Source organism: Sceloporus undulatus, chromosome 2 (genome assembly GCF_019175285.1).
Source record: "Sceloporus undulatus isolate JIND9_A2432 ecotype Alabama chromosome 2, SceUnd_v1.1, whole genome shotgun sequence".
Classification (NCBI taxonomy): Eukaryota; Metazoa; Chordata; class Lepidosauria; order Squamata; family Phrynosomatidae; genus Sceloporus; species Sceloporus undulatus.
Genome location: NC_056523.1, coordinates 147,594,705 through 147,609,292, shown reverse-complemented (window position 1 = coordinate 147,609,292; position 14,588 = coordinate 147,594,705). Strand labels below are relative to the sequence as shown.

Sequence of the window (14,588 nt, the reverse complement as noted above, 5' to 3'; positions counted from 1 at the left end):
ATCTTAGCCCCCTAACGTCTGTGCAACACTTGGCAGCCAAGAACATCTTCTCTGTCCGTCTCTTTGACCATATTATTCCCTTGTTGTTATCCCTCACTGGCTCCCCATTCCTTTCAGAATCCACTACAAACTTCTTTTGTAGACCTTTAAAGCCCTTTACAGACTAGTTCTCTCCTATTTGTCAGTGTTCATCTATCCCTACCAGCCTCCTTGTGCATTAAGATCTTCTGATACCGGTCTCCTGACTCAGCCAAGGTTCTCCTCTTTCCCTGTGAGAATCCGCCCCTTCTGCGGTGCTGCTCCTTGTGCCTGGAATCTCCTTCCCATACAATTAAGAACCATCACCTCCTTGGCCAATTTTAAGGCCGAACTGAACATAATTTTGTTTAAGGAGGCATTCCAAATTACCGGTTGTTAATCTGTTGTAATTTTTTTTGTCTTCATTGTACACTAGGTAGTATCATTTTAAGATACGTTTTTAATTTTGTTATGCTGTTGTTTTAGACTGTACACCATTTAGCAGGTTTTTATTTTTATTTTTATCTTGATCCCTACTATGTAAAGTGCTGTGCAAATTATACAGCACTGTATAAATAAATGTTAATAATAATAATAATTTCCTTGGGGTTATACAGGAAGATATCAGTTTTAACTAAATTAAGACATTCAGGGTATATTCAGATTAAAAATGATTTTGTGATTATTTCCCAGGTAATCCCGACACCTGGAAGCTTATTGCACAGCTTTAAAAATTGACTTACCATTCCTGAATTGAATTCTAATTCGGGCTGCATCCAGATCCTATCGCATGGATTTTTGCCGCCAATGCTGCTGGACAAGTGCAGCCCATGTAACTTCTGGATAGAATCCAAGCTCAGACAGCCGATTTGCAAAGCTGGGAGCTTCCCAGCTTTGCAAATCGTCCGGCTGAACTTACATTCTATTTGGAAGTTACACAGGTTGCACCCGCCCAGCAGCATCGACAGTAGAAAATCATGTGATAAGATCCGGATGCAGCCCAAATTAGAATTCAATTTGGGAGCAGTAAGTCGATTTTTAAAGCTGTGCGATAAGCCCCCTGTATTATTTTGAAAATAATTTGGTATCTCTAATTACATTTTCAACACCTTTCGCAAACTACAGTTCCTAGGATTCTCTAGAGAGCAAATTATGACAGTTAAACAGAATAAGCTGGCTGATGAAGGCTAGGATGGAAAAATATGTTCTGTTCTGGAGACTGTGGTTCCCCTTGTAGAATGCTCCAGAGACCTGTTCTGTATGAAGCCCTGCTCAGGTGCCACAACAAACTACAATTCCCAGAATTCCATAGCATTGAATCATGGCAGTTAAAGTGGTGTCAACCGGATTATTTCTGCTCTGAGAGCCTTTAGGACTGAAGGGCGGGGTATAAATACTGTAAACAAACAAACAAACAAACCTGCTGCTGCCTGAGATCAACTGAATCCAGGGCATCTCCACTCCTCCATGAGGCTGCAGAATTGCTCATCCCTACTTACATCAAACTCAGCATAGGCATTCCTATATCCTCCAACTGTCTCAAATTGGCAGGGACAATTCAATTAATTATTTGTCATTCCGCTTTTTTTAGCTGCTTGTAAAATGTCCCCATTTCTCTTTCTTCCTCCTGCTTACTTCAGTTGCTGCAAACTGAGTTCAAATTGCAGTAGTGGTTTGCTTTCAATTAACATAGCAGATGGGAGAGTGCCTTTCCCAGTAGATTCAGGCAAAAGCATACTGCTGTGGCCTCTCCTAGCTTATGTGTTCATACTCATTAATAACTTTTGCCATTCAACCACAATCTAATGTTGCTTGACTATGTGTCCCTGTTTTCATCTGTGAAATATAGCAGGAAACTACTGTGGTATAGTGGTTTGAATGTTGGACTATGACTCTGGAAACCAGGGTCCGATTCCCAGCCCAGCCATGAAGCCCACTGGGTGACCTTGGGCAAATCATACTCTCTCAGACTTATGGAAAGCCAATGGCAAACCTCTTCTGAATAAATCTTGCCTAGAAAACCCCATGATAGGTTCGCCTTAGGCTCGCCATAAGTTGGAAAAGACTTGAAGGAAAACGACAACAACAACACATTCCTTTCTTTCTAATAGTAGAGGCAACATACTGAACCACTACCTGAGACAAAGTGGTGGGCTGTCATATCCTTGTCCTCCCCCCTGCAAGCCAGTTTGTTCACTAAAACAAATAAAACTTTACTGTGCAGCTGTGCTCTTAGAATGGTAATGAGGCTATTGCTAGTACTTCAAATATAATGAGAGCTGGAAAACAAGGAAACAGTAATACTAGGGAGAGGAAGCATTCATCAGCATAATCACAGCAGGATTTCTCACAGTGAAAATGTGGAATGTCTGTAGGTAAGTATTCAGATAGGGCACATATCTCAGCTGAAGGGATATGCTGAAGATGATTTCCCACACAATAAAGGGCTGTTTTTTAAAAAAGGCTTTAAACATGCACGGCACATTGCCTATATGAGTGATAAATAGTGTGATTCTAACAAGTCTTCTTTTAATCTGTCTACCAACCAGTCACAGACTCCTTGCATTTTGGTGAAAATCTGGCCATAGTACAGAGGGCCTGCTGCACTTCTGCTCAACCATCTAGAAATTATTGTGCAACACAAATTGCAAACAGGAACACTCAACTCTGCAGAATAACTTTTGTCCAAGGAATAAATTACATGGAAGTAGCTTAATGTTCCTCTTGTGCCAAGAAAATAGCTATCATGCATGTGGAATGCTTTTCTGGATGATAGGCTTCTTGGGGCTCTGTAGTTTAGTGCTTTGCCGCAGCCTCAGCTGCCATCTCCTAGTGGGACATTGCTTAAATTTAGTAACAGCTTTTGCAGATATGTCATAATGTCAAGTTTGTTGAAAAGTGGACTGGACAGAGACAGAAAATGTTTAATGGTGGCTTATTAATTTCCCTGCGCATTTTGGGGTGACTCCTCCAGTAGCTAAAAAATAGAAATAAAACCCAGGATAGCACATTGTACGCCAACACTCTTGGGTATATTTTAGAAGGCACTATTTCCCCCTGTTTTGTTTTATAATGTCAAGTATAATGTCAAGTTTGCCTGAACTCCTCACCTTAATGAAAATGTTTGAGAGAAATCCCAGTTTCAGAAAAGTCCAGTGGTCTTAAACCAACCTAGCCAATGGTAAGGCATGCTATAAACTGAAGTTTGATGTCTGGAAGAGAGCTGCATGCCTCCCACTGTTTTATGTGGTCAATAGTTTTTACCTGCAGCAAAAAGACTGAACAAGAGGAAAGAGAGAGGAGGGGCATACACTTCTCTGCAGCATTCAGTGCACAACCTAATCACAGGTTTGTGCTAGTGTTGCTACTATATAGCCTTGCTACCTTGAAACAATAAGGAATAGAACCTGGTGCTGGCGATTTTTCTTCCTCATGTGGAGGTTATTTAAAGAAGAGGAAGAAGTCATGGGGGAGCAAATGGGAATGGTTTATGAAATGTCTAAAATCCTCTCTCTCTGTATAAAACGGTTTCTTTTGACAGAGGAGAATGAACAAAGTGACTGAAAGGTGGCTAAGGATCACAATATTTACAAAATAATGCATCATATGAAAATGTGCATGATTTCTCTCTCTCTCTCTTTTTCAAAAACAACGGACTGCTGGGTCACCCATTTAAACCTGTCATGGGGAAAGTGTGAACTAGACTGCATGTGGCTTCTAGGACTGTTTTTGTGGTCCCAGGGCCCCCTAGGACTCTTTTTTTGTGGGGGAGAAATGTTATGCTCTCAATGGTGTACATGGGACATTTGTACCATGTTTTGGACCATTTTAGGCCAAGGAGAGGCTTTTTTCTTGGCTAGTAAGTAGCCCTGGAGTTGCCTATCGACAAAATGACCTCTTCTGGAACTGAAAGTGACCCAGGAAAACTCATGTGGCCCCTGACCTACACAGTTGCTCACCCTTGGATTAACTGGTTGGAAGTAGATTCAGGACAGACCCCCCTTTATATATTTCTTTACATAACAGAATTATTTTATGGAATTTGCTGCTATAAGCTCGAGTGATCTAAAGTGGCTTAGAAAAATAGAATGTAGGATCTGACCATCAACAGCTACTGTAAAAAATGTTGTGTGTAACACACATATTCTGAGTATTTGGAGTTTTTGTGCAGTCTCAGGATGGGAGGGAGTTCACCTTTCTTGTGGGTCTACTAAAAACCTTTGGCTGTCAATTGTGGGAACGGATATAAGGCAAGATGGACCTAAGTTTAATTGCGAGTCTGAACTAGAGCAGACCCAGTGAATCAGGAAGTGTTTACTTACCCTTCAGCAATCAGGTCTATGGTGTTCATTTAGTTGGGATTAGGTCTGAGGTCTTGGTCTGATCCATGGTCTGAGAATATGTTCAGCAATGGGGAAAGCAAAGAATCCTGTTGTGCCAGGGAAATATTCTGAAAAGCAACATCTAAGTAGCCTTCCTTATTCATGTGTCATCGTATGCATGTTTGTACCCTCTGATTTTGAAACTGACTGGATTTTAGGAAGCAGATGCTAAAAGCTAAGAGCAAAGAACCCCCTCCTACAGCTCATTAGTCCAACTTGTGTGAGTCAGAAATAGAAATGAATCTAGTTGAGGCATTAAAATTACAGGAAATATTAACAGGTCACCTGAATATAACATTAGAAAGTATAAGAGCACTTTTATCTACTGTTTTAAAACAGTGGAACTAGGGTTCTGAGTGTTTTAACTGAGGACATTTTTTGAGTCTGTTGTGATGTGGAGTGATGCCAAGGGCCTAAGTGGTTCTGTAAACCACAACTCACCACATGCTATGCTTGGCTGACTTCACCAGCCAGGACAATAAGCTGATAAGAGAACAGCACCATTTCCTTTGAACTTACCTTGAAAAGCATCTGCCCACCATGAGTTCATTTGACAGCAGGCAGAAAGTTGAAGTTACATTTCAAAGGTGCTCTTGGTTATAGCAGCATCTTGGATGCTTCAAGCATAACAAAAAAAAAATTATTCCAAATGTGAAATACTGATAGCAAATAAGCCACAATACACAGGCTCTCTGCTGAATTCAAAAATCAGGTTATTGGACTGCATTTTTTTTTTTTTTAAAAAAAGTCATTGATGAATGTTTTGCCCTCAGGCCAGAAATCAAGTAGCTGCACATTCAAAATTTGTTATTTTATGCTCATTGAATTGATCAAAACACAAAGTGTTTTGACCATTTTCATTGTGCTGAAGAAACTATGGGTACTATTACTATACAGTACACCTGTTGGGTTCAAAAAGGAAGGCAGATATATGGGCTGATTTCTTGACAAACAGACTGTAATCTGAAAGCCAAGGGGTATCAGAAAAACTGTGAAAACGTTGGAGGGGGGATGTTGAGAGGGCATCGACAGAACTATCAAGGCAGAATTGCCCAGATTTACAACAGTAAGGAAGGACCGTAACCAAATGAAGAATTATTGAGAGATGAGAGTACAAGGGCACTGCATGCATTATTTGGGCAGAATATAACTAGAATTTGTAGAGAAATATTGCTCCCAATCTTTGACAATAGCTACAAGCTACTGGGCAGCACAGTGATACTGCCTTCCCGAAAGAACTAGACATTGGACAGTATAGATGTAGTAGCTGGGTAGCTGCCTTCTTTAAAATAAACTGTAATTTAGTATAGTCATCACAGTTGATTGGAACACACACTACAGAAAGAGAACATTTAACGTTCCCATGGTAACCTCTTCCACTAAGACATAACTGAGCACCACGTCAATTAATCTTAAACAGCTTCAGACAAGCTAGACAGACGCATTACTCTTTTGTCCTTTAGTGTGACTGTATTTCACGGAGGCCAACTATTTGTGCATAAGACTTTCCATCCTGCTGCACCCACACTTTGTACTATTTACAACAATATTTGCTATACAATTTTAACTTATGTTTATATATGTTCGCCGCCTTGGGTCCCATTTCGGGAGAAAGGCGGGATAAAAATAAATAAATAAATAAATAATAATAATAATAATAGTATTGCTAGACCAGTGACAACTCTAGAAACTAAGTTGTTGCATTCATCGCCAAAGCTCCCCTTTTGGGTGCAGAGCTATAATGTCTCTTGTATGATGTTGCACAAATTACTGTGTTGATCATCAGGCTACCTTGGTCTATAGAAGAGGTGGGCATCTCTGGTCTTCTAAATGTTGTAGGATTGCAATTACTGTACTATAGTCTTTCACCATCAGCTATGCTGGCAAATCCTGCCTGGGAGTTTAAATTTTGATTTTGTAATTGTTTTGAAAACAATTAATATGAATTAAGAGAGGTGGGGGGAGGCACTTCAGTTTCTGTATGATCTGCTGGAAATATGCAAGGATATCTCTCTTATGGCTGCCTACTATCTTGGTTAGGACAACTGACAAGCTACACAGTTTCATGTGATACTGTGTTGTTAGGAGAAGGCAAGAATGAGACTGTGAGACATATTTGAGGATACTATCCTGGAATGTCATATCTGGGCAAGATCAATACATCATGATATTACTATCAGACTTAAAGAGTTTGAAAGCACTTCTAATGTTTCCTGCTTGACTATAAGATCAGGAAACATTAAAACCAAAAACAGTAGCACTCTGACATGTAGAGGATAGGCAGTCAACTTAATATGCAGAAATCTCACAATCCACTGTCTCTCACACACATTTTAGGTGCAAGTTTGTGGTTGCTGTTAACTGCCCTCAAATTGACCTTGAGTCATGGCAACCCTGTGGATGAGACATTGCCAAGATGCCGTCTTCCACTGCTCTACTTAAGTTTTACAAACTCATGCCTGTGACCTCCCTAATTGCCTTCTATTCTTTCATCTAAGTCACTGATAAAGATCTTTCAGTTTCTGTTATGAATAATGTTTGATCCAAGGTATGAGAAATCTTTAACTATAAAGATGTTGAACAGCACAGGGTCCAGGACAGAACCCTGTGGCACCCCACTGGTTACTTCTCTCCAAGATGAAGAGGAGCCTTTGGGTTCGGCCGGTCAACCAGTTACTAATCCATTTAATAGTTGCCTCATTTAACCCACATTTCACTAGCTTGTTTGCAAGAATGTCATGGGGAACCTTGTCAAAGGCTTTACTGAAATCAAGATTTACTACATCCACAGCATTCCCTTTATCTACCAAGCTGGTAATTTTATCAAAAAAAGATATCAGATTTGTCTGGCATGACTTGTTTCTCTGGAACCCAAGTTGACTTTTTGTGATTATGGCATTGCCTTCTAGATGTTCACAGACTCTCTGTTTAATGATCTGCTCTAGAATCCTTCCTGGTATTGATGTCAGACTAACTGGACGATAATTGTTGGGATCCTTTTTTTTTTTTTTTTTGCTTTTAAAGATGGAGACAACGTTTGCCCTCCTCCAGTCTGCTGGGACTTCTCCTGTTCTCCAGAAGTTCTCAATGATTATTGCCAATGGCTCTCAGATTACACTTGCCAGCTCTTTTAATATTCATGGATGTAGTTCATCTGATTTTGAAGACTTAAATTCATTTAGATTAACAAAATATTCCTGAACGGCCTCATTACTTATTCTGTGCTGCATTTGACCTACTGTGTCTTCTGCTCCATTTTCCTCAAGTTGAGTACCCTTTTCCTTTTGTGAGAAGACTGACACAAAGAAGATGTCGAATAATTCTGTCTTTTCTCTATCCTGTTAGCATTTCACAATCTTCTCCATTTTGTTTTGTGAGATTAGTCACACAAAAGTGACAAACACAGCCCTTTTCTCCTGACCACCATGAGGAATAGTGGAAGACTGACTTAATCTGCAAATTCTAAGCAGAGTTATCAATGGACAGAGATTTTATTGCTTTTGTATCACACTTACACAATGACAAAGCATTGCCAGCAAGCAGCACATCCATGGAGACAACTACAGAACTGAACTGTTTCGTCAACACACTGATCTTTCTCTTTCCCAGAGGTTGGAAAAGTTACCCTTTTAGACTACAGGTTTACCTCAGTAAATGGAGTAGATGTGTTCTTGGGTGTTCCTTCTTTACCAGAAACTTTGGTACCAGAGGCAGAACTAACACAGAAAAAAATAGGTATAGGTTGCTATGCCATAAAAAAGAAAAGCAATTCAATGTGTTTCAGCAAACTTTTTTCTTTAAAACTAATATACACAAGAAAAATGAAACAACCAGGTCAGGTAAGCCTTGTGTAAGTAAGGAAAAACATATTTAAGCTTCCAGAGATCAAGAGACAGATTCTTCCACAATGCATCCAGGCATTATTGTTTATTTCACCTGCCTTCAGATTTCTATTTTGGTGGCAATTTATAGATCTTTGCTTTTTGTTTTCAATATACAGGGGTAGCTGGTGAGGTAGGTTAACCTGCTTTCTCCTTCTCAGTTTTTCTGTTCACACTTGCTCAATACAGGGTTCTGGAGACAGTTGCTGTTTAATTTACTGTTGCTGTAGGCAGGCATAAACAAATATACTAGTATTAGTTAGACTAGGATCACATTATTTTCCAGCTCAAGCTTTACTGAGAGTTGCTTACTGCAGATGTGTTGCTGCAACCTGACAATGAAAAGTTGTGTTTCTCCAGCCCTCCTCTACCAACTTCTCAATAGTAATGCTGCTGAAACTTAGTGGACAAGGACAAAAGTGAAGGCTGGATCAGCACTAAAAAACTAAAAAGGAGCTTCTTTGTCAGAGGCTTTGTTAACTGAAGTATGCCTGTATAATTCTTAGAACCCCCCCCCCCCCGCCAGAGTTATTCTCCAAAACAGTAACCGTTTCAACCTCTTCACTTTCCATATAAATCAGGAGAGCAAAATAAATAAATAAATAAATAAAATTTGAAAACTGCTTCTTCCTGGACTTGGCTGGGCAGGTTCCTAGGCTGCAAGGCATCTCTGCCACACCTCCGTCCACCTTTTAAAGGAGAGAGGTCAAGAACAGCTTTAGCTATTTAGGAAGGATGGAGACACAAGGACAAGGGTGCACTGTATGAATATTTCAAAATTGTATTTCTCACCTTCTCCTCCCCTTTGCCCAGGAGTAGCTAGAAACCCTCTCATACACAATGTTGTTCAGGAGGTATGGAGAGGACAGAACACTTCAATTCCTCTTATTCTCCCACTCCACACCAAAAAAGGAAAAAACAAAACTAGACTCAGGTTTCCAAAGGTTTCTTTCTGCTGCATCTAACAATAGGAAGTCTCACTGACCAGAGGTTGTTTCAGCATGTACATTTTATTAACCATTTATTCATTAATTGTTTTACTCTCACATTACAATCTTGTGGTGGCTTATTATTAAATGTTTGCATTTCTCCTTTTATTTTTTTGGGGAAAATAAATATAGAGATAAGTGAACTGTGTATGTAGGATGCTTTCTGGAGTCTCAGTTAAACATCATGATTGGGTCTCCACATCAGACCTGTGAAAACGCACAGCCTTCCCCTAACATATTTGGGTGAAAGTTGACAGTCTGGTGGCATTAGTTTAAAAATAAAAAAGGAAGCGAATGCTACAACCATAGCGCTGGTTGTGGAAGCTAAGAGGAAGCACAAGGGATTTTGTTCTTGAAACAAACACACTGGATCTAGATTACAAAAAAATAATCATCCTATTTTCATTTGCTTTTATTTGTGTAGGTTTAGATCAGTTATACATGGATCCTAGACACTAGCTTGATGCTTGTTAGCAATGTCATTCATCTATCTGTCCTTCCCTGAGTTCATTCCACTTACAGGGGGCCAAAGATTGCATATCCCAGCACAAATGAGGCTGGAGTAAGCAAACTGTAAACTGTTCCAAATCACCTCAACCTCTTATTTACCTCACTTCATTTTGGTGACCTGCAATGCAATTTCTAGCTGTAGGAGCAGTTCTCCTTGCACCCTGCATGGTGACTCTTAGAACTCAAAAACCTGCAAAACTACACATAGAAAAGGCTTCATAGCTAGACCCAGGAGAAGGATCTTCAAGCATGGCAAAGCTGACTTCCATTACACAAGACAGACTTGGTGGGTCTCTATTCTTAATGAAACCACAGTCAGTGACATTATTGGTAAGACTGCATTTTCATGCCTCTCCACAGATTTTTAGACAATACTTATTGGCACCAATGCCTAGACTGTTGCTCTAGCCTAGCACAATGCAATACAGAGCCTTCTTGTTTTTTGTGTCCATAGCAATCCAGGTAGTTCTTTAGTTGGGGTTCCTTGCCTGGGTCCAAAAGGGATTGCTTTCTTCACTGTATGAGTGACAGATGGTACATGAGATGGAACCAGCATTATCTAGAGAGCAGGAATACCAGCAGTTCTCTTGCAAACAGCACATATGCATGCAAACAAAACACAGGGGGCCAAGTATGTAAAGCTGCCCCTATGTTCATCCTAGGTGCAGTATTCAAAGTGGGAGAGGGGAGCAGAGCCTGATCTGTATGTGTGCTGTAAGTAACTGCATCCATTTATCAAGCTGAACAATAGCACTTCTGCAAAAGGAGAGGATGGGGTGCGGGACAATTTAAGGCAGTGGTACAATGATAAGCAAACTCCTTAATGTCTATATGGAGGTAGCAGGCCTTTTCTTGTGCTTATGCAGTTCTTCTGTGAGCAAACTGGAGCAACTTAAGGATGGAGTGGATGTAACAGGGGGAAATCTCCTCTCCCATAATCTGATGCAGCTATTCAAAGTTATTACTCCAGTTTCCCAATGGACATCAAGGAACTGGGGGCAGTTTCCTGTTTCCCCCTTTGGGTGGCAGTCAATTCTGTAGTAGTTTCTCAGCACTGAAACTCTCTCTTCTTGAGGACTCCCACAAATTCCTTTTGTCTATTTCCAATGCAATAGTGAATGCTAGAGAAGGTGGCCAGTGGCATATAGAGTAGAAAGGTATACACGGACTATCCAAGGCCAGGCAGCCTGCTCGCATGCGACTGCCCAGACCAGCACTTGGCACAAAATAGGTAGCAGCCGCAGACATTTTAGGTAGAATATGTGGAAAAATAAGTAAAGTCTGGATCAATTCCTGATTTAAAGGACACCCCACCCCCTCTTCCAGGAATGAATTGTTTCATTAGTTCTTAGGAACCATATTGTCAAACAACTAGAGAAGCAGTCATATGGCGTGATGGTGATGGAACCTGCTGAAAATATAAATGCTTCTTTTCTATATCTTCTGGAGGCTCTAGCTGCGAAGAAAAGCAAAGGATTGCTTCTCTCCCTCTGACACAAAATCATCAGTAGCTAAATCAGGAGAAAAAATTGTTCAAGTTACAGGGTTGCACAGCAGCAGTAGCAGCAACAGCAGCCAACACAAAACATTCAAGTCGATACTTTCATTATGTACATCATGAGTGAGACATGGTCCCGCCTGCCAGAAGATGTCCTGCTCTCAAAAAGCAGCCACACACTGTTATCTGATTCGTTTCTCCACTGAGTATACCGAGATGTAGTAGTCATTGCTTCCAACTGCCAAGTGAGGCTGCAGAAAAGAAGACAAAATAACAAAGTGCTTAAAAATGGGATCTACTTATTCAGGCTTGTCCTTTTCTGCTATCCAAAATTTCTTCTCATCATCATCCTAGAATGGGGAAGGGTGTGGAGGTTTGGTCTGATGTGAACTGACTTTCATAAATTTCTCTCTGAACATCACTGTAATTGCAGAGACAGTCCCTAGCCTTCTTCCTCAGCTATAAACTGTGTAAAGTGGACTATATAGTTCATCCTTGTTGCTGTTCAACCTACATGGACTCCTAAAGTAGCAAAGCATCTAACTGCTTTCTGAAGTGATGTTATTGAGAACTCTCCTCACTACTCCAAGACTGTGTGGAAGGTTGCACAATCTATCTTGAGTAAACAACAATAATAAAAACCATTGCCAGTTCATCTGTAGGCTGCTACATTTGGAGAACCTCTGGATTTGATAGACAGTCTCATTTGCAGCCCCTGGCCCCAAATATAAATATCTGTAGAAATTTCCTTTGAGGCTAGGAACAGTGGGAGATTGAGGAAACAGCACAGTTATGGAATGCAACCAGCACTCTGCAGTATCGTTCCTTGCACTGGGAATCTGTTTCACTGCGACTGCTGCTGCTGCTGCTGTTTTTAGAACTTTCTATTTCCACTGGACTGGGTGTCTACTCAAACATTAAAACATAACCTCACACCTACTTTACCTTACTCATCATCCAGCATCTCTTTCAACCCAACTGACCTAGATCCTGGACAACAGTAATAAAGTAATCTTTATGTTCTTAATTTGAGAGCTACTGGAAAATCCTAACTTTTACCAGTCTCTTCAAAACAAACCAATTTTCAAGTTGCTTTTAATAACAAACAGCAACAAATATTTGAAAATGAACTTAATTAAACAAATTAATTTTGTTATACTTTTGAGGTTTTTTGGCTTTTTGAAATGCTTGTGTATGCTTGGGGGGGGGGGGAGGGGGGGCAGGGACAGCCTTACTGGCTGTCTTCTTAGTACTCAGATTTGTTCCAAGGTCAACAGTATACAAATTCAACTGCTGAGAAAGGAAACTGACCCAGTGTGGATGGAAGGCTAGGCAGCTGATGGCACCAACTCTCTGGCCCATGAATCCATCATAGTACTTGATATTGTTGATCAGCTCACCATTCCCATTGTAGATTGCAGTAAACTGATTCATGGAGCCACTGCAAGGGAAGAGAATACAGTAGTCCAATGACACAAAAACAACCACTGGAAAAGGTAGATCAACTATGGAAAAGATGCCATTCATAGGGTAGAAAGCAAAGGTTCTATGCAGGCAAAAAGGAAAATTTGTAAAGAGATTTTATTTTAAACCTTAAATCTTTGACACGGTCCCACCAATCAACAGGCCTAAAGCGAAAGATTTACATGGCCAACTGAAGAGTCAAAAGGGCCAGCAGAATTAAGTATAGGATGATCTTGACTGCAAACTCCAGCTGCTGAAGCTGGATAGCAAGTTTCTACCAACTTGTACACTCACCTTTCTTAGAAAGGAAAACCCATGTTACTTGATACTGTGAATTACAACACTCATTATTTTTTTAAATATAACATCTTGGATTTCAAAGGGTAAAAATATATTGTGGGAAATGTGGAAAAGAAACTGCATTGCTTCTGCCAAGGGAAAAAGTGCTAGTGTTTGAACAATGGGAACTTTCCCCTGTACTTTATAGAGAGATAGAATATTCCTATCTTTTAGAATGTACTCTTTTAAAACTTACCAGGCAAACAAATTGGCATGCGGATGAATATCTAGAGCTGTCAGTCCTTTGACTATCTGAAGGACCTTCACTGATTCTGGCATTCTTGGGTCGAAGAAACGGACATCACCGTTTACACTGTGAACAGATAAAATTTTGGACTATTAATCACTTGCTTCAATGTGGAGAGCAGGCTGTGCTTATCCCAGGACCTGGCCATAGTTAGGAGAGTGCAGTGCTTATGCTCGCTTTACCAGCAATTCCCTTCACCGGAAACAGCATTTTAATGTTTGTCCAACACTGCAATTTATTTCAGACAGCAATTCCAAGATTCTGAGTGCTGAAATAAAGATGAGTTTATTCTTGGTACAGCTTCACTCATTCATACATGTGGAATTAATGTGAACAAATGAATTCATTTTTCCTTCTCACCAGCTCAGTGGATCATTAGAAAATCTCTGCCTAGTTTTGTCTCATCTCTGGCCAATAACCCACTTCATATTCCCCAAGATACACAAATAAGAACAGGATAACTTGAACAATATTTTACACCTTACTCTGTGCCAAGGAAATAACTGACCTCAAAATGACAAGCCTGTAACAATTTTTTGCCAGGTTAAGAACTTTAACATTGGACAAAATGCTTTATAAATGCCATGAACGCTTTCAGTTCTGTTACTTTACATATTTTAAAGTATATTTTGTCCAAATGATGATTTTTATGAGGGAAGCAAGGTTGAAACATGGGCTTATCCCATTTGTCCAACAGTGTATTAAGAAAAACCTCTGTGTAGAAAGTGATCAGTGAGAAGTAAAATGGACAGTGTTAGTTTCAGCATAGGCTGTGCTCTCTAAACATGTCCATCAGGAATCATTGATCTGAAAGTCATGGTAAGTGATAGCCAGTTTCCTAATTCCCACAAAAGCTGGACAGAGGATATAATGTGAAGTCGAAGGCTTTCATGGCCGGCATCCATGGTTTTTTGTGGGTTTTTCGGGCTATGTGGCCATGTTCTAGAAGAGTTTCTTCCTGACGTTTCGCCAGCATCTGTGGCTGGCATCTTCAGAGAATGCTTGCCTGGAAAAAGTGGGTATATATATACTGTGTGAGCCTGGGAATGCAGGAGTGATTTGCATGTATATTGTTCTGTTGCTGATGGCTGGCCTCATGCAAAAGAGGATTATTATTATTAACCTTTATTTATATAGCGCTGTAAATTTATACGTCTGCTAATTGGTGATCATTATCTGCTGAAAAAGCCCCTGACTGAGTGGTTTCCCATTTGCATTTGCTGAGTCTTTATTTTGCTATTCCTCAGGACTGGTAGCCAA

At 40.2% G+C, this 14,588-nt stretch overlaps 1 protein-coding gene across 4 annotated transcripts in view; it reads right to left on the bottom strand.

Moving 5' to 3' along the window:
- Nucleotides 1–8,176: 8,176 nt before the first annotated feature.
- RPTOR (regulatory associated protein of MTOR complex 1) overlaps nt 8,177–14,588 on the bottom strand; it is a 562,842-nt gene continuing 556,430 nt past the window's right edge. For all 4 annotated transcript variants that reach the window (XM_042455637.1, XM_042455638.1, XM_042455639.1 and 1 more), the window contains 3 exons: nt 13,278–13,394; nt 12,590–12,719; nt 8,177–11,529 (listed from right to left, as the gene is read on the bottom strand). In XM_042455637.1, the coding sequence (XP_042311571.1) occupies nt 11,461–11,529; nt 12,590–12,719; nt 13,278–13,394 (316 nt within the window). In that variant the 3' untranslated portion in view covers nt 8,177–11,460. The remainder of the gene's footprint in view (nt 11,530–12,589; nt 12,720–13,277; nt 13,395–14,588) is intronic.